This window comes from Hypomesus nipponensis, chromosome 10 (genome assembly GCF_054491055.1).
Source record: "Hypomesus nipponensis isolate SF chromosome 10, ASM5449105v1, whole genome shotgun sequence".
NCBI classification, from domain to species: domain Eukaryota; kingdom Metazoa; phylum Chordata; class Actinopteri; order Osmeriformes; family Osmeridae; genus Hypomesus; species Hypomesus nipponensis.
This window is the reverse complement of record NC_140370.1, coordinates 15,771,065-15,791,694: the sequence shown is the minus strand read 5'-3', so window position 1 is coordinate 15,791,694 and position 20,630 is coordinate 15,771,065. Positions and strand designations below refer to the sequence as shown.

Here is a 20,630-nt window from a genome sequence, read left to right as displayed (position 1 = left end):
CTCCACGCTTTTAATTCCAGGCAAGTGACTTTTTTTTCCTCCCTCAGATGGCATCAAATTGACAGGTTGGTGCGGAGGGAGGCTCGCTGGAGCTAATCGCTTCAGGTGCTATGCTATTCAACGGGATGGTGTGGAGGTGGGGGTAGGTGAAGGGGGCATGGAGAGAGGGGGTGGAGAGAGGTGGAGGGGTCGAGATTGAGGAGTGAGAAAGGTGCCCTATAGATTCCTGTCCTCCCTAAAGGTTGGCTGGCTGGCTGTGAATACCTAGCTCTCTGGATGAAGGGATTTGTGAGTGCTGCAATGGCAGGTCCTGTTTCACCGCTATTATTTGGCTTCTCGTGAATTTATTTCTCTCCTATTTCCTGCATGTCTCTTCGACTCTAACCCCGCCCCCCCTTCTCTCCTCTTTCTCCCCTTCATTTTCTCCCACTTTTCACTCTCCTCTCTTTCACACACTCAACCCCTCCACCCCTCTTTGTTAAAACCCTACATTCCCCCCCCCCTTCCTTTTTTGGCGCACAGTAATTCAATCGCTCTCAGTAAACAATGAAAGCTAATGACTATGTGACACAGAGCCTGATTATGATTGAATTCATTAGGCATGCTCATAATTGGCAGCAAGCGCATCGCTACTTACAAGGGACAGCTGTCCTGGAACAAGGAAAGGAGAGAAAGGCTTTTATTGTGCTGCAGTTTCACAGACACCTGTGGTACAGGGTGAAGGACTGTAGATGCGTCATTTCACCCAGGTAAAAGTAGAGTGTAATTCAAATACTGATAAAATACGTTTTTAGGTTTTAGACTGTTGAACTACGAGCTTGTGTACTGGACAGTAGCTTGTGTATGTGTGTAGGGCCAGTGATTGACAGGGTGAGTAGAAAAGAGGTTTGATAGACTGGATCCACGCTCTGTAGGTTCCTTGTTTGTGTTCTACGTCTCGGCAGCTAAAGCTGGACCCGTTTTGAGTCAGCTGCGTGTGTTTTAACAATGTCACTTTTTTAAAGAGCTATTTCAATGGAACTAGAACAGCATGTGGCTGGCTTTGCTTAACACTGAAACCATTAACAGCGGCTGTGCTGACTTCAGTCCCTCACTTTACTGCTACAACGCTTACGATAGGGACAAAGTCTCCAACACCAAAGATAGCATTTGACTGGAGAACAATAGGTCCCAGGTTCGAACCCCCCCCCCCCCTCATCTCCATCCCACTAACAACAGACAGTAAGAGGCTGAGGTAACAGCTGTGAGGTGACAGCTGTGAGGTGACACCTGTGAGGTAACAGCAGTGAGGTGTAACAGTTTTGAGGTGACAGCTGTGAGGGGACAGCTGCGAGGTGACAGCTTTGAGGTAACAGCTGTGAGGTGACAGCTGTGAGGTGACAGCTGTGAGGTGACAGCTGTGAGGTGACAGCTGTGAGGTAACAGCTATGAGGTAACAGCTTTGAGGTAACAGCTGTGAGGTAACAGATGTGAGGTGACAGCTGTGAGGTAACAGCTGCAAGTGTGTCTCCAGCAGCTGGAAGAGGACGAGCTGGTCTTGACCCCAGACGGGACCAGGGAGTTCCTGACCTTCGAGATCCCCCTGAGTGACTCGGGCTCTGCAGGGCTGGGGGTCAGCGTCAAGGGCAACCGCTCCAAGGAGAACCACGCCGACCTGGGCATCTTCGTCAAGTCCATCATCAACGGAGGGGCCGCCTGCAAGGTGAGCTTCCTGTTCTGGTCGCACTTCCTGTCCTGGTGGACTTCCTGTTCTGGTCGCACTTCCTGTCCTGGTGCACTTCCTGTTTTGTTTGGACTTCCTGTTTTGTTTGGACTTCCTGTCCTGGTGGATTTCCTGTTCTGGTGGACTTCCTGTTCTTGGTGCACATCCTGCTCTGCACTTAGTACACACACTGTTCCAATGCGACATACAAAACAGTGTGTCACAACCAAGCCTGTGGGAATAGGAATGACAAAGAAGTATTTTTTATGCAATTTCAGGATGGCAGGCTGAGGGTTAACGACCAGCTCATCGCCATCAACGGTGAGTCGTTGCTAGGGAAGACCAACCAGGACGCCATGGAGACGCTACGCAAGTCCATGTCGACGGAGGGCAACAAGCGCGGCATGATCCAGCTGATCATCGCCAGGAGGGTCACGAAACGCCACGAGGTAACCAAGACAACACCAAAGCAACGGGGATGACGATTGGACGAGGGTCGTGTCTGCTGTGTGAAAGTGGGATGAGATGATTGGACTAACGCTTGTGTGTGTGTATCTGTCTGTCTGTCTGTCTGTCTGTCAAAACCTGTCTCTCACCCTCAGGGCGTCTATGTGTGAAGGTTGGGGAGCCTGCATTGAGGGAGACTCATCCTCTCACTCATCTTCATCCTCTCACTCATGTTCATCCTCTCACTCATCTTCATCCTCTCACTCATCTTCATCCTCTCACTCATGTTCATCCTCTCACTCATCTTCATCCTCTCACTCATCTTCATCCTCTCACTCATGTTCATCCTCTCACTCATCTTCATCCTCTCACTCATGTTCATCCTCTCACTCATCTTCATCCTCTCACTCATCTTCATCCTCTCACTCATCTTCATCCTCTCACTCATCTTCATCCTCTCACTCATCCTTTAATGCCAACACACCTCATTTACTAGCTGTTCATATTTTGCGTGTGCTTTTTTATTTTTTATAAACCAAATTAAAGATTAAAGCTTTTGTTATAATCTTACTTGGTTTTCTGCATTTGTTTTTGGCAGTAATGTCTAACAGTGGTCACATATCACATTCTCTTCTCTCTCCTGTCAGTTCACAATGGGAAATACATTCACGTGATATTTTTGGGAAGTGATCAGAATCACTTGTCCAGGAATCATCCAGAGTGATATCCAGTGATATCCAGAGCGATTTCCCGAACGATATCCCGAACGATATCCCGAGCGATATCCCGAGCGATATCCAGTTGAGGATGTGATGAAACAACCAGTGGTCTGTCGCAGTGGTTCTCACGACATTCACCAAGGGTACCTGGGATTTCCCCCACTATCAGACGGCACACACACCTTTCAACGCCACACACTCCAGACCTCCAGTGAGGACGGAGAAGTGTGTGTCATAACGGCGTACTCTCTGAGCAGTCTAGCGGAGTAAACATACGGCGAGTCAGGATGGCAGTCGTGTACGCCTCTGGTACCTCCCCCCAACGCCCACCCCCTCTTCCCCCTGCCCTGCTTGTCAGCCCGCTGATTTCCCATGGTGCAGCAGGGTAATTGAATGCGGGAGCGGAGGAGGGCTTGGCGGAGTGAGACTGCTGTGAGAGGGGGCCAGGGGTGGTCCAGACAGCCCTGCTAGAGGAAGCTGTGAGGGTCCAGGGAGGTGCTCACATATCTGTCACTGCTCAGAGGGACTGGAGGAGGGCTTCCCCAGCTGGTGGTGTGCACGCTAGACTCAGACTTCTCCCGGGGTGGGGACGAACATTTAAATGATGTTTTCTATTACCGTTTTATTTTTTTTCAGACTTGTTTGGATGATGGAGAGAGGGAGAGAGGCATAGTATGACATGCAGTTCATTATAATTTTTTTACTCAATATCTACTCACACGTCCCCTCTCCACACTCTTGAATCCCCCTACCTGTGATGGCGTCCAAACCTCAGCTGGTGCTTCCCTCAGTGAGACCAGCTGGTTCATGATTATTTCGTATTTGGTTGCAGGTATCTTGAACCGTGTTTTATGGTGGTTTATGTCTTGCAGTTTGTTGAATTAAGGGACGGTTTGTTGATTGCACTTGTTATTGATTCCGGTGTGTAGATGTGTGTGGTGGGTTATCTCTCACCATCCACTGTTGTTGAAGACGGTAATCCACGTGTCAAACCCGGTCATCATCTTAAACCGAGGAATGCAGGAACTATTGAAAATCAATGGTTTTAATCAATGCCCAAGGAGCCATCTAATAACAAACAACATGGAGGTGCACACACACACACACACTCCCGCACCCCCACCTCCCCGCCATCTCAGGGGTGTGTGTTTAAAGGTGACAGGGCCAGCGAATGGCCTATTTGTCCAGTAAACAAGTGAATGTCACACAGGGCCCAGAGGGAAATGTCAGCAGCTCGCCTCAGGAGGGGAAGCTAGCCGCGGGGACCGCTAACTGCTATTGGAAATCTATGCTCATTTATCTGTCCTTTAGCGCTGGCAGTATCGTTAGCATGATGCTGGTCTCATGCCTGTCTCATTCATGCTGGTTTCTGTGGTTGGGGACGTTAGCCTCGCTGGCTACCGTTAGAGGTAGCATGATGGTAGCGACTTAGCCAGGGACGTTAGCCTCGCTTGCTACCGTTAGAGGTAGCATGATGGTAGCGACTTAGCCAGGGACATTAGCCTCGCTTGCTACCGTTAGAGGTAGCATGCTGGTAGCAACCAGGGACGTTAGCCTCGCTTGCTACCGTTAGAGGTAGCATGATGGTAGCAACCAGGGACGTTATCATCAACGTGCTTAACGAATGTCCCTCTGTTCCTTCCCCCTCCCTCCTCTTCCTGGGTGCGTTTGGCAGGACTCCCCGGGCGGTCCTCTGGGGCCCCAGCAGACCCTGAACACGTCCCTGGACGACCACGAGCGGCGCATCTCCCACTCCCTGTACGGGGGGATTGAGGGCTTGGACGACAACCTGATGCCCAGGCAGGGCCTGGTGGGCCGCATGATGGGTGAGACTGCACAGGCCACACCCATATATACTGTACTGTAAGTCAAACACTGTACCATACTGTAAGTCAAACACTGTACCGTACTGTAAGTCAAACACTGTACCGTACTGTACCTCAAACACTGTACCATAGTGTAAGTCACACACTGTACTGTACTGTAAGTCAAACACTGTACCATAGTGTAAGTCAAACACTGTACCGTACTGTAAGTCACACTGTACCATAGTGTAAGTCAAACACTGTACCGTACTGTACGTCAAACACTGTACCATACTGTACGTCAAACACTATACCATACTGTACGTCAAACACTATACCATACTGTATGTCAAACACTGTACCATACTGTACGTCAAACACTATACCATACTGTACGTCAAACACTATACCATACTGTATGTCAAACACTGTACCATACTGTACGTCAAACACTATACCATACTGTACGTCAAACACTGTACCATACTGTACGTCAAACACTATACCATACTGTAAGTCAAACACTGTACCATAGTGTAAGTCAAACACTGTACCGTACTGTACCTCAAACACTGTACCATACTGTAAGTCAAACACTATACCATACTGTATGTCAAACACTGTACCATACTGTACGTCAAACACTATACCATACTGTACGTCAAACACTGTACCATACTGTAAGTCAAACACTATACCATACTGTACGTCAAACACTGTACCATACTGTAAGTCAAACACTATACCATACTGTACGTCAAACACTGTACCATACTGTAAGTCAAACACTATATCATACTGTACGTCAAACACTATACTATACATCAATATGGTACTGTACATTAAATACTAGACTACAATACATCAATATCGTACTGTACATCAAACACTACGATATACTGTACAGCCGACCAATTGAGAGGAATCACTTAAATGTGGCATAACCTAGAAAACATTTCCATCAAACAATGGATGCCAATATTCACACTAACACCACCTGCATCCACACTGTCAATAAGGTGAGCTGTGCTACACAATCGTGTCAGAATCATTCAGTTTTGCAATTAAAATGTTTTTACCCTACCTGGTGTCTGTAACAACACTAAGTGCACTGTAAGAGTGCTCTAAGAACAATACACACATACTCTCACACACACTATCAGACGTGCATACTTTCACACCCACTATCAGACATGCATACTTTCACACACACTGGGTTCCAGTTGTGTTGTTCCAGTGGATTATATGATGTGAGACGTTCAGGTTTGTCAACACAGGATATAGAGTGAATGCACACCAGCGCTCCGACTTTCACTTAAACTTCACTGCTGTGTGTCTGTCTGTGTGTGTGTGCGTGTGTGTGTGTAATTTAGTACTAATGTCTCTAAGAGGAGCTGTGGGAAAATAGAATCTGACTTACAGTAAGGAACTGGGGCCCCTTTGTAGTGATTGATGTGTGTGTGGGAGGGAGGGAGGGAGGGAGGGAGGGAGGGAGGGAGGGAGGGAGGGAGGGAGGGAGGGAGGGAGGGAGGGAGGGAGGGAGGGAGGGAGGGAGGGAGGGAGGGAGGGAGGGAGGGAGGGAGAGTCCCTCAGCTCTCTACTTTGATTCTGTCTCGTCTTTCAGTGCCTCAGGCACCTCACCCTGTGAGGTTTAGTGAAAGTGTGTGTGCATGGAAGTGTGGATGTGTGTGTGGGCTGGTGTTTACACATGTGTAGGAGTGTGTGTGTGTGTGTGTGTGTACGTGCGGGTGTGTGATGGTATTTGCACATCTGTAGGAGTGTGTGTGTGGCAGAACGTGTGACCACTGACTGACAGACAGTGGAGAGGTAGGTGGGAGACTCTGACAGCCCAGCCACAACCAAACCACCACACTCAGTCAGTCAACAGCCTTAAGCACCAACCACCAATCACCTTCCTCCAGCTGTTCCTTCTTAGGGTGTCGCACCCCCTCCACTTCAGGCACGCTTCATCTTCCTCACGGCACGCAGAAACTGCCGGAGAATATTTATTTGACTTAAGTGATTCCATGATCTGTACCCACATGCTGACGTGGTGACCTTCAGTTTGACCGAGGGGTTAGAATCTAAAATGTGTTTTTCCTCAGTGAGTTTTGTTCTCGTTAGATACCGTCTCCGTGTGGAAGCAGCTGGAATCTCGGTCTAACTGAACTTCCTACACTGTCACAGCCTGGCTTTCAGTCAGGTGTAAACTGGCTGTAATCTGTTCGCTCAGTCGAAAAGGGTGTGTGTGCGCACTCAACTGACACTGCTGTGTGTGTGTGACACAGTTGTGTGTGTGTGTGCGCTGAACTGACACAGTTGTGTGGGTGTTCATGAGTCCATCAGTCTGCGTTGTCCTTGTCTGCCAAACAATCTGTGAAAATATTCCTCCTCTTCAAAAAGCGACGTGAAAGTTGGGACAGTTTACAGGTAGGATTTTGCCATAACTCGTGTCTGTTTTCTGTACAGAGATACAGAGAAGAGGCTTGGTGGCAGATGACGTGATCCAAACAAATGAAACTGTAGTGCCAACTTCTCCCGACTCCTCAGTCATGTTCACGTGTTCAGTATTTATTTGTGGGCTTCACATACGCCCACAGAACTGCCCCGCGCAGACGGAAGATGGAAGCCTTGTTTCGTCGCGTAGAAACGGCCTTGTTTCTTCTTCTGTGTTTGCCGTTCCTGTGCAGCAGCTGGCCGTGTGATGGATTTGAAGCGGGAAGGCGCGCAGACACCTCAGGAGGGTCCTGGTGTCAGTGGACAAACACACCTGAAAGCTGCCGTCCTTGTTGCGCAATCTCGGGTGTCATGACAACGTAGACATGTTCTTACAGATTTACCAGTGCAGGCTACAAGGTTTAAGCTCCAGTACTTGCTCAGGTGATATTCACACATACACACACACACACACACACAGACACACTCACACACACTCACCAGCACAGGTGATATCAGCTCATTGTGGCACCAAAACGTTCCCCAGATCAATCCCTCATGTGTTTGGGTACCCAGTTGCCACGGCGACGAGGGCGACCATGAGAGAATCGGCTTGATGGTCCCTTGATTTTTTTTTATATATATTTTTTTTTATATCCGCTCCCATTCTCACATAGGACTGGACAGAATGTAATTGACTTCTTCCCTTCTATGCTAATTATGCAAATAGATGGGCCACGATAAGAAAGAGAAAAGAGAAGAAATGGAATCTCTCACCCAATTATTCTTACCTTTGATTTCATCTCAGCCGCCTGTCTCCCTAACCTCTTAGCCATTAGCCCCTCCTTCCTCCTCCTGAGCATTCGCCAGTGCTCTCCCGGAACACAAGTCTCTGAAAATTGGTTTTCTGCTAAAGTCTAGGCTTCTCTTCAAGAGACCAGGCCTTTTGTTCCATTGTCAGGGGACCTGGGCTTGTTGTGGCAGTTGGCGGCCATTTTGAGGGAATATTAAAAAGATGAGTATTCAACCAGACAGCGTCTGGATGTGTCTCACCTGTCTGCTGTTGTTGTGGATTGTGCTTGGCCTGAGCCAAGGGAAACCAATAGGGTCTTTATTGAATGGCTGGGGGCTAAGCCAGCGTGTTGACAGGTTCATTGGCCTACTACCCAATGCTTGCAGTTGATTGTATCGCAGTGATTCACACTGTGACATTGATGTGATTCTCAGTGTTGTGCTTTGGACTGCTAAGGGAAATGGGATTAAGAGTGTGTGTGTGTGTGGTTGGTGTGTGTGTGTGGTTGGTGTGTGTGGTTGGTGTGTGTGTGGTTGGTGTGTGTGTGGTGTGTGTGTGGTTGGTGTGTGTGTGTGTGGTTGGTGTGTGTGTGTGTGTGGTTGGTGTGTGTGTGTGTGTGTGGTTGGTGTGTGTGTGTGGTTGGTGTGTGTGTGTGTGTGGTTGGTGTGTGTGTGTGGTTGGTGTGTGTGTGTGTGTGGTTGGTGTGTGTGTGTGTGGTTGGTGTGTGTGTGTGGTTGGTGTGTGTGTGTGTGTGTGGTTGGTGTGTATATGTGTGTGTGGTTGGTGTGTGTGTGTGTGTGTGGCCTGAAAGAGAGAGCTCCTATGCTGATCAGAAGGACTCTCTAAACCCTACTTTAGTAAAGTAACAAACACACAGCAGGGTGGATGAGGAGAGAACACAGGTTCAGCAATCACATCACGCACACACACCCAACACATAGACACACACATTCAACCCATAAACAGACACTAACAGACACATTCAACCCTCCAACACACACACAGAAACACACACACACAAGCCGCCCTCATTCAGCTAAGCTCCGATCGGTCAGCGCCTCTCTTCTCCCTGGCTGGCCTGGCCCAGTGTTGAGGTCTGTGCGGGGACATTCCCCCTCAGTGTGAGAGAATATGAGACAAACACCAGAGCTGGCACAAGGCACCCGCTCCCTGGAGCTAACCTCCAGTTCCCCTGACACCAAACCCTGACAGATTTCGAATCCAAACAAACGTCTCCCTGTGGTATTGTATGTGGTTATAATCAGGTATTGAAGCTGCCCTCTTCTGACTCCCGGTTTCTGCGTAAGACCGAGCGGAGCCAGGCGACGTTAAGAGCCAAGCGTTGCATCTCAATGTGCTTTTTAAATCCCTCCTTTTGGATGTGGAGAAAAGAGAGGGACTGTTGTTTTTGCTTTTTCGGTGCCTGGCTGCGAGTTCGCCAAAGGCAATAGTTTTATCTTTTCCACAACAGTGCAGCTTGAATTAATCATGCTTTAATGACGGCCAAACGCTGTGTGGTTTAACTGTAAGCTGATTAGGGAATTCACTGTTTTTAAATATTAACGCCGAGTGTCGTCTCATGGTGAAAGACTAAGCCTGCGTTGTGTGCGTTTAAAAACACTTTCTTTGTCTTTGAAAAGTCTTTCGATACAGATTGAGGTGTTGAAAATAACCGTCCATGGATTAGATATTCAGCCAGTCGCATGAGTAACACACCTAACCTCAGCCTCAAACCTGTTGTTCTGTGCTTCAGCTGGGTTGAAGTGAACAGACCGAGATAGGCCTTCTTTTATCCCTGCAGAGCCGTAATCAGACACTATTCATCGGTTTGACGCCACGCTTTAACGGAAGCGTAGGATGGGCGCCGCAAACCGAAACTCGCCAGCCTTACTCATACTTCTGTCATGTGACCTACTCATACTTCTGTCATGTGACTTACTCATACTTCTGTCATGTGACCTACTCATACTTCTGTCATGTGACTTACTCATACTTCTCTGTCATGTGACCTACTCATACTTCTCTGTCCTGTGACCTCCCACAGGAAGCTACCAGCTCTCCCCGACCGTCAACATGCCCCAGGACGACACGGTCATCATCGAGGACGATAGGCCACCCCTACTTCCTGTCCACCTCTCTGACCAATCGTCGACGAGTTCCCATGACGACATGGGCTTTGCTGCAGATGTGACTCCGCCCTGGGCTAAAGAGACACCCAATCAGAATGAGAGGTGAGGTGAACAGACAGCCAATGGCGCATATACCTTCGGGCGTGTGCTTGTTTATTGAAATGTAATGAACATCTTGATTTCCCCGGCAGAGGAAATTGTGCATATCGGGGCTACCATGGTTTGCAAAACGAGCGAGCCCGTTATTTTGTGGATCGTGTTCCACTGTTTTCTCTCAACCGCTTTCCATCTGTCAGTTCTCTTGTCAAACATCGCTAACCTGTCAGCGGCATGGCAACCACAAGGTTTACAGAGTACACATTAGTACATGGCAGTCAGATGGCTGAGCGGTGAGGGAGTCGGGCTAGTAATCAGAAGATGGCCGGATTGATTCCCCGCCATGCCAAATTATGTTGTGTCCTTGGGCACACCCTACTTCACCCTACTTGCCTCGGGGGGAATGTCCCTGTACTTACTGTAAGTCGCTCTGGATAAGAGCGTCTGCTAAATGTAAATGTACGAGGTTTACCAAGTGGACATTCCCTTCATGTCAGACTCTGTGTCCAATTCCAAACCTACTGTTATTACAGTTGTTGCAGTTTAGACCTCAGTGTATATCCAAAAAGAGCCGTGTTTATTTGACATCAGCTAACTGCCCCGAACGGTATGAATAATGTTTATTGTATCACATGATATGATGTAAAACTAGCTTTAAACATCAACGTCACCCTAGAAACGGGCCTGCTCAAATTATCTAACCATTTAGGACCCCTTTCCGTCCAACCACAAAAGAGATCCCTTAGTTGGCTGCGAAATTTACTCGCGGTCAATTTGTCTGCTGCCTCTCATTCCGAACTGCTGGTGATGATGGAGAGGCAGGGGGAGCTAGGCTAGGCTAGGCTAGGCTAGGCTAACAAACAGCTGTGATCATGGAGAACGCTGGGGAGCTAAGCTAACGCTACTGCTAACGCAGGGACGTGACTGGGCTGGAAAGAGCCCAACCCCGGTTCTGTGACGATCCTATTTGTCAGCCCTCATCAGTGGACCTCGGGGGGGCCAGGGTGCTGATTGGAGTTGGTCCATCTCGCTGGCGGTCTAATCAGAGGCTGCAGGAGAGAGTGCTGCTGGAGTGGGCCTGCTTTGATTTGATGAGGGCCTGGGTCTCTGATCAAGCCTTGATCAGGATCAGAAGGGAATCTAAGTGCAGAGCTCTTCTAATCTGTTGTCTTATTTGATGTCTCTCTATCTCTCCCTTCTCTCTCTCTCCCTCTCCATCGCTCTCTGCTCTCTCACTTTATCTATCTGCCCCTCCCTCCCTCTCCCTTGCTCTCTCTCTCCATCGATCCCTCCATCTTCCTCCCAGTTCGGGGGTTCCAGACGACAGCGACCCGGACGGTGCCTTCCAGAGGGAGGGCTTCGGCAGACAGAGCATGTCAGAGAAACGCACCAAGCAGTTCGGAGACCCCAGCCAGCTGGAGGTCATCAAGACACGCAAGTCAAAGAGCATGGACCTAGGTACTGACCTGACCCGCTGGGGCTGCTTTCGTAGCGGACATATGATGTGAGGACTTACTGTAGGGTCTACTCACCTCTCTTCTCTTCTTTCACCATTCCTCACCTCACCTCTTCTCTCCTTTTCTCCCTTTATCTCCTGTTCTCTCCTTCTCTCTTCTCTCCTTTTCTCCTTCTTTCTCCTTCTCTCTCCTTCTCTCCTCTCCTTCTCTCCTCTCCTTCTCTCTCCTTCTCTCCTTCTCTCCTTCTCTCTCCTCTCCTTCTCTCCTTCTTTCTCCTTCTCTCTCCTTCTCTCCTGTTCTCTCTCCTCTCCTCCCCTTCTCTCCTCCTCTTCTCTCCTCTTCCTATAAGCCTTAGTTGATTGTTCACCAACAGTGTTGTTAGCTAGCACCAGGAGGAGAGAGGTGTTTGAAGTCTCACACAGCCAGTACCAGGGGCGTGGCCTCTTCCTGCAGGGTGGGGGCCAGCAGGCATGCGGCCCTCATCACTCCCTGACCAGAACCTTCCTCTCTCCTGGAAGACACCAACCCTGCTGGCTGTGGCTGCTCTGTTATCTCTGTCTGTTTGTCTGTCTGTCTGCCAATCTCTGACGGTCTCTTTGTCACTCTCACTCACCCTCTCTCGTGTCTCTCCCCCGCTCTCCCATGCTCTCTCTCTCTCTTTTTACCCTCACACACTCTCGCTCTTTCTCAACCTCTCCCTTTGAAACCCTATAATGATATCTCCCCCCCCCCCTCCACTTTACTGCAGTGCTGTTTGTGCTCTGTGCTGAAATGACAATGTCTCTGATTGCTGTCCTCAGATCTGATCCCCCACCTCATTTCCCACAATCCTGCATGACATATGATTGCCGTTGAGATCTCACTGTGGAGACATTCGGTTAACGTTGCCTGAATGCTAGCATGAGGAATGTCCAGCACTAACCACACCTACATGTCTACCTCTTTAACAGTAGCCGACGAGATTAACCTCTCCCCACGCACAGAGAACCACTCAGGTAAGGACGTGCGACACCGACTAGACATGGGCCGCTCACCTCTGGTAGTCATTCTAGAGCCTATGGAAGTACGTGCTTCTGTGGAATTGGTGGGAACACACACTTACACTCTCCTCTCTCCTCTCTATTTCTCTCCCCTCTCCCTCTTATCTCTCACTCTATCTCTCACACTCGAACATCGCTCCGTCTCTGAGACACACACACGGGAAGAGAAGCAACCGAAAGCAGGAAACGATTGTCTGGGTTAGAGAATGTCACGTGCGAGCTGGTTGCCCGTCTAAATGGAAGTGCACTTTAGCAATGATCACCTTTTAATGAGGGCTAGAAGGTCACATGCCTCAGACTTTCTGGAGTTGTGTGACTTTAAGCCACCGAGATGAGGTAAACATCACTTTCCTGTTGAATGGAGTCAGACCTTGAAACTCTGGAAGGTTACGACCTCTCTGTACTGTGGGTGGATATGCCTCCTGAATTCATACATTTATGTTCGTTTTCATCCACGGTAGCAGGGCTAATTGTTTTGTGGGTGTGAAGGCTGGGAAGAGAAAATGAAGGAGAGAACGAGCAAATGGAACAAAGAGGAGAGAGATAGGTCGAGAGAGAGATGGGGAGAGAGAGAGAGAGAGAGAGAGACAAGGAAAGAGGGAGGAAGAGAAGGAACGAGAGAAGGAGAGCGATCACTCTGTCCTTGGCGGAGGGCTAACACCCTGACTGATGAGTCGTCCATCACAGTCAGCGCGCTGTGTTTCCACCGCCACCTCTGAATGGAAGCTTTGCTCCTTTTTGAAGTCTGCGATTTAGCCGAGAGGCGTTAGCAGCTACCGGGAGCAGAAGAATGGGGGGGGGGATATGGTCGCAGTCTGGTGAAACGGCGTGCTTGAATGAGACTTAATGCGTCATGAATGTTCCCTTGTAGAGCTGCGAGCCTCAGTAGTGTGTGTGTGCAGCGTTGGTGTTTGAAAGGAAAACGAGATATTCTTGTTTACAGCGAATGTTCCCTTCAGCACCGAGGAAATTAGGCGTCATTAATTTGCCTGTCTGTCAGAGAAGAAAAGCAGTTTATGAAAATCATTCGGAACACGACGTATACAGTACCACAAATACGAACGACATACAGATATAGAATTCTCTCTTTTGGTTTCCTCTTCCCCCCCCCCATGTCACACCTCACCTATTCAGTTCCCTTAACGGCTCTGTTGTCCCTGGCTAATAGATTTTAGGCTATTTTCTTAAGCGAATCGCGTTTATTTTCTCTTCTCATGCTCCGCGTTGCACTCCAGCCCCTTTAAATCCACACATCCCACTCTGCGCTAAGTAGCAATGAGCCATGCTCCATTTACCAGGCCCCAAACACCAGCCCGCCGAAACCAACGACCGCCCTGAGAGACAACTGTTCTGGGATACGATAGCCCGGGCCTGCTCCGCTGTGATTGGCTGAGACTCTTTGTTGACACAGGCTGTGGCCAGATGGTTGCCGAGGACTCGCGAGGGTTTAGGAGGACAATATGGGGACTGTTAGCCGCTGCATGTGACCCTTGAGACATTCCTCCACTCTCCTCCCAAGCCTCGCTGGTGTGATGGGTGTAGCAGAGGAAGGAGGGGAGGCATGCCATCAGTGGTATGGGGAGGTGGAGCTCACGGGTTTACATTTCACATTTAGTCATTTAGCAGACGCTCTTATCCAGAGCGACTTACAGTAAGAACAGGGACATTCCTCCCGAGGCAAGTAGGGTGAAGTGCCTTGCCCAAGGACACAACGTCATATGGCATAGCCCGGAATCAAACCGTAAACCTTTAGATTACTAGCCCCATTTCCTAACGGCTCAGCCATCTGACTCCCAGTGGCAGTTCTCTGGACGTACATTACGCAAAGTCCTCCGAGTCATTCCTTGTCAAAGGGCTGTAGAAAGGGTACAGTACTACCTGTAGAAGTCCTGATCCAGGCAGTCAAACAGGTCTTGACCCTCTGACAGGGAGATGGATGGCTGTGTTTGTTATTGTTTGACAGCTCAGCCGATCCCTGTCAGAGCAAGGTTATCTGCTGTTTAGATAGAAGGCACTTCTAGACAAACAGGGCACAGCAGATTGGTCAGACGTTCCTCTAGTACTGTCTTAAACTGAGATGTATCCCCCAGCGGGTGCGTACCCCAGACTAAACACCTGCTGAGGTGCTGAGGGGACAAGGCAGGATGAGGATCATGAGTGTGTGCAGGCTGTCGCTTGTTCAGTCTGCATGGGTTACATTTTACACCCTTTGTTCGCTCCCTCGTTCTCTCTCTTTTCCCTCCCTCATCTCTCCCTCTCTCATCCCTCCCTCTCTCATCCCTCTCTTCATCCCTCCCTCCCTCAGCCCTCCCTCCCTCTCTTCACCCCTCCCTCTCTCATCCCTCTCTTCATCCCTCCCTCATCCCTCCCTCCCTCAGCCCTCCCTCATCCCTCCCTCATCCCTCCCTCATCCCTCCCTCTCTTCACCCCTCCCTCCCTCATCCCTCCCTCCACTTCTCATCACTCAGTCAGTCCCACCCTTACAGTTGGCCACCCACGTTGGAGCTGCAGCCTTGTACTTACCCAACACACACTCACTCACTCACATTCACACTCACATACACACTCACATACACACTCACATGCACATTCACATACACACTCACATGCACACCCACTCAGACACACAGGTTTTGTATGTGGACAGGGTTCTGGAACAGTGTGCCTTTTTAGAATTAGAATCATAGTGGGGGTTCTGCTGAGGTAATCTAATTCCTCAACACGCACACACCTAACTACACACACACACACAGCCCCTGCCCCACACACACCCAGCCCCACACACACCCAACTACACACACGCACAATCAACAATACACACACCCAGCCCTCCCCACACACACACACACACACACTTTCTACCTCTGTACCACTTTTCCTTTCTTCACTTCATCACCTCGTCATCCACAGCTGCACATGGACAGGAGGAACAGCCTCCCCTTCCAGACAGCTTTTCTTAGGAGGAACAGCCTCCCCTTCCAGACAGCTTTTCTTAGGAGGAACAGCCTCCCCTTCCAGACAGCTTTTCTTAGGAGGAACAGCCTCCCCTTCCAGACAGCTTTTCTTAGGAGGAACAGCCTCCCCTTCCAGACAGCTTTTCTTAGGAGGAACAGCCTCCCCTTCCAGACAGCTTTTCTTAGGAGGAACAGCCTCCCCTTCCAGACAGCTTTTCTTAGGAGGAACAGCCTCCCCTTCCAGACAGCTTTTCTTAGGAGGAACAGCCTCCCCTTCCGGACAGCTTTTCTTAGGAGGAACAGCCTCCCCTTCCAGACAGCTTTTCTTAGGAGGAACAGCCAGTCTCTCTCTCTCTCTCTCTCTGAGTATCAACACACTCCTGTGTCCTGTGGAGCCCGTCTCGGCTGTGTGTGGGCTGGAGGGACCACTTTCCGTTCACAATCCCCGGCTTGCCTGGTGTTGTGCTCTTCTGCCTTGTTAGCGCTGTGGCTTAGTAAACAAGAGGGGTCAGAAGACTCCATGTACGAGGATGCTGCGCTGGTTGTCTGTAGGCGCTTCAGACTTGAGTCTTTCGCAGAGTACTTTAATGACTCTTTAACTGACTCTCTAAACGAGTCTTTAAACGAGTCTTTAAACAAGTCTTTAAACAAGTCTTTGAGAGAGTTTTTAGTAAGTATAGTCTTGAAGTATGTGAATCCAGGTCACGTGTGTGTTGGTACGTGTGGTATGACCCGTGTCCCTCCTGCCTCCTCCAGGCTCCTCGACCCGGGACGTGGGCCCGTCGCTGGGCCTGAAGAAGTCCAGCTCCCTGGAGAGTCTCCAGACCGCCGTGGCCGAGGTCACCCTCAACGGGGACGTGCCCTTCCACAGGCCCCGCCCACGCATCATCAGGGGCCGTGGCTGCAACGAGAGCTTCCGGGCGGCCATCGACAAGTCGTACGACCGGCCGGCTCCGCCCGAGGAAGAGGACGAGGGCATGGAGACGCGTGAGTGGATATTATGGGATGGGTGAAGCTCGGTGGTAGAGCGAGAGGGTGCTTCGCTTTGGGTTAAAGGATCTGATACATAAATACACTGTTAAGAGAATACTTTTTCTTCTTCCTTAATCCCTGTCTCTCTCCCTCTCTCTCTCCCTCCCTCTCTTTCTCTCTCTCCCTCCCCCTGTGTCTCTCTCTCCCCCATCGTCTCCAGTGGAGGAAGACACGGAGGAGAGTTCGCGGTCGGGTAGGGACTCCGTGTCGACCGTGGCGGACCTGACCCCGCTCCCCAACCCCGACAGACCGCGTGGTGACCCGCTGGTCAACGGAAACAACCGCACCAAAGACGACAAGAAGAAGGAGAAGGGAGGGAAGGAGAAGAAGAAAGAGAGGGACAAAGAGAAAGACAAAGAGAAAGAGAAGAATAAAGCCAAGAAAGGCATGCTGAAGGGACTAGGGGAAATGTTTAGGTAAGAGATCTACCGATCCTAAATGTATTTGTTTGGTATGCCTCTCAGTGCTGTGGAAGGTGGATGTGCACTCAGCATTTATGTATTAACTGCACACATACGTTTATGTATTCACTTTTTCTCATGCACGGTAGCAAGGCTAACTGTTTTGTGGGTGTGACGGGCGAGAGAGAGAGAGAGAGAGAGAGAGAGAGACAGAGAGAGAGCTCTGCCTGGCAAAGCACCCGGTACAACTTCTAGCCCCTCGCGGAAATGACTGAAAACCAACGCCTAATGAAAGGGGTTGACTGTTTTCACTCAATTCGTTTTTTGTTGTTGTTTTGTTTCTTTACTGATGGATATTTATTCTGGAAAACCAATGTAAATCCTTCGTAGCTAAGAGGGTCACTCTTACCCCTTCTGGACAATTGTATTTCCATCACAACATGTTAACGCAGTAAAACAACATAACCAGACCCCCAGTGGCCCATGCTCCCCCAGGCTTCAGACAACCCTTCCCATCCACGCTCTCATAGGCTACCGTGTCTCACCCCCTGATTACCATTGGCTCCAGGGCTCTGTCTTCTCACCGGTCAGCCAATAACACACCCATCATACATCATGTTTGTCTAAAGTGGGGCTGACGTGTGATGGGCCAAAAGCTGAGAGGAGTAATGAGCTCCTGGGGGAAGGGGCTGCTTGGTATGCAGATCTCCTCCTCCTCCTCCTCCTCCTCCTCCTCCTCCACCTCCACCTCCTCCACTTTCTCCACCTCCACCTTATCCTCCACCTCCTCCAGCTTCTCCTCCACCTCCTCCTCCAATTTCTCCACCTCCTCCTCCACCTTATCCTCCACCTCCTTCTCCTCCTCCTCCTCCACCTTATCCTCCACCTCCTTCTCCTCCACCTCCACCACCAAAGGTTTACCGCCATCGCTATGGCAACCTTTCTGAAGGACCTCCAGGAAGTATCTCTGCATGTGGAGAGCTGCTGTACCGTCGTGGAGATCTCATTGATTTGGCTCAACAGTGTGTGCGTGTGTGCGTGTGTGCGTGTGTGTGTGTGTGTGTGTGTGTGCGCACGCGCGTGTGTGTGCAGCATAGAGGCAGGGGGCGGAATCCGTATGTGTGTGAGTGGTGTGAACATGCGGCTTGTGCCAACAGAGTGTGTGTGTGTGTGTGTGTGTGTGTGTGTAAACACACACGTGAGTGTGTGATCAACAGAGACCCCTGAGAGCTGACCCTCTCGTGTCGCCCGTCCTCACCGCAGCCAATCAGAGTCTCATTAGCGTCAGGCTACTTCAGACAGCACAGCCCAGCCCCGCCTCTAATCACCAGTTGGACTGAAAGCAGCACCCAATCTGTCAGCTTGGCAGGCCCAAGATGGCTGCCGCCCAGAAACTGAAGGGGCTAGTGTTATTTTCCGCACCCGAGTTCTGCAAGTATTTTTTTTTTGTGTGTATTGTTGAAGGGGGAGAGATGGGTGGGTGGAGGGGGGATGGGTGGGTGGGAGGGGGGTTGTTGAGGGGGGCAGGTGGAGGAGATAGGTGGGTGGGGGGGGGGGTGACAGTGGAGTTATTATGGTAAACGGAACAACTCACAACTCGCAAACATCCCTGCTGTTCTTGGAGCAGAAACGTGCGACGGCACGTCTGTTTGAGTGAAATCTTTGGACAGTAACTCTCACTGTCAACACACGTGTCTTTTTTGTCGTTTTTCCTGCCTTGCGCCCCGCATTTAGAAGTACATTGGGAAGCAAACCCCATGTCACAGGGGCTGATTCAGTGTGTGGGTAGACCGCAGCCTCACCTCACATCCCTATCAGCCTCCTTCCTGTTCCTCTTATCAGCCCTGCTTAACTCCCAGACACACAAGATAAGGCCTCCTAATATGAGCCCTGAATATTAAACACACACAATGCCCTTGTGTCGTGATGACACGCAACCCCACACCCCCACCCCCCCCAAAAAAGTTCTCCTTCCTGTCATGAATGGTGGTGCGGCGACGTGTGTGGAGACGTGAGTGGTGACTGAGGGCCGTGCTGGAGGAGCTGTAATGGAAGCCAGCGGAGTGGAGAGGGGAGCTGCCACCCTTGGCTCTCCTGATCGATGGCGCCGTGCTCGATATGAACACCGGCGTTTCGCGGCCAACGGGGCTTTCTGCTACATTTGAGCCATTTGTTGATAAATTAATGGAGTAATGGGCCCTCCTTCTCTACCGCACACACACACACCTTACACACACACACACACACACTCCACACAACACACACGCACAGCTCTCCAGAGGCGGTAATCCCTCCTCATCCTTTGATCTCATCTTTCTTCTGCGCTCCCTCGCTTCTGTTTGTCCTCACACCCTCAATTCATCTGAATCCGTTTTGTTTGTTTGTTTCTGTTGTTCTTTAGGCTTTGTCAGCCCCCACTCCACCCACTCTCCTCTCATCCTTTCCCTCCCTCCCTCCCTCCCTCCCTCCCTCCCTCCCTCCCTCCCTCCCTCCCTCCCTCCCTCCCTCCCTCCCTCCCTCCCTCCCTCCCTCCCTCCCTCCCTCCCTCCCTCCCTCCCTCCCTCCCTCCCTCCCTCCCTCCCTCCCTCCCTCCCTCCCTCCCTCCCTCCCTCCCTCCCTCCCTCCCTCCCTCCCTCCCTCCCTCCCTCCCTCCCTCCCTCCCTCCCTCCCTCCCTCCTCCCCTCCCGCCCTGCCTCCCCTCCTTCCCTCCCTGCCTCCCTCCCTGCTTCCCTCCCACAGGTTCCTCCAGGGATGTTCTGAAGGCTCCCCTGTTTGTCACCAGATTCTCTTTACAGTTCTTTCAACAAGAACCGTTTCCGACTCCTTTTCTTCCCTCACCAGGTTCGGCAAACACCGCAAAGACGACCGTCCAGGAGACAAGATGGAGCGGAAGGGCTCCAGCAAGTGGAGGCCGGAGGAGACGCAGGCGTCAGAGGAGGAGACCCTGAGGATGAAGCTGGAGCAGGAGAGGTGAGGCAGGGGAGGTGAGGCTGGGGGTGGGGGTGGGGGTGGGGAGGTGGGGGTAAGCCTGGGGTGGTGAGGGTGGGGAGGTGAGGCTGGAGAGGTGAGGGTGGGGGGGTGAGGGTGGGGAGGTGAGGGTGGAGAGGTGAGGCTGGAGAGGTGAGGGTGGGGGGGTGAGGGTGGGGAGGTGAGGCTGGAGAGGTGAGGGTGGGGGGGTGAGGGTGGGGAGGTGAGGGTGGAGAGGTGAGGCTGGAGAGGTGAGGGTGAGAGTGGGGAGGTGAACCAAATTTCATTGGAACGTCGGTTACAGAATAGAATACGAAATAGAATGAAGTCTTTTGAGATGCCTGGAACTTGGAAGAGATTCAACAACCAGATGTGACAGAATCCAGAGAGAGTTCTGTACAGTACCACTCTCCCTGGGCCGTCTTCACCCTGTCTCGCCCAGTCAGTGGAAAGCACAATGATGTGCCAGTCATTTGGGCACCAGTTTGTTAAATGCCAGAGACATTACAAGCCAAGACTTAATTAGTTCCTCTCCCACACAGTCTTTTGGGATAAGAGTTATCAGTGGCATTCTGCCTGCGCCTCAGTTAGTGGAGGTGAGATATGATTACAGCTGGAAAGTTCAGGGCCTCTGTTATGTGGGAGATTATTC

The 20,630-nt window shown here is 50.7% G+C and overlaps 1 protein-coding gene across 4 annotated transcripts in view; it reads left to right on the top strand.

The window, feature by feature from the left end:
- Positions 1–20,630, top strand: part of pard3ab (par-3 family cell polarity regulator alpha, b) — a 141,092-nt gene that overhangs the window by 78,884 nt on the left and 41,578 nt on the right. For 2 of the 4 annotated variants that reach the window (XM_084706545.1, XM_084706547.1), the window contains 9 exons: positions 1,514–1,702; positions 1,981–2,151; positions 4,544–4,694; positions 9,947–10,133; positions 11,434–11,585; positions 12,535–12,579; positions 16,335–16,565; positions 16,771–17,026; positions 19,853–19,981. In XM_084706545.1, coding sequence (XP_084562671.1) covers positions 1,514–1,702; positions 1,981–2,151; positions 4,544–4,694; positions 9,947–10,133; positions 11,434–11,585; positions 12,535–12,579; positions 16,335–16,565; positions 16,771–17,026; positions 19,853–19,981 — 1,511 coding nt within the window. The remainder of the gene's footprint in view (positions 1–1,513; positions 1,703–1,980; positions 2,152–4,543; positions 4,695–9,946; positions 10,134–11,433; positions 11,586–12,534; positions 12,580–16,334; positions 16,566–16,770; positions 17,027–19,852; positions 19,982–20,630) is intronic. The other 2 variants (XM_084706549.1, XM_084706546.1) reach the window with 2 other exon arrangements.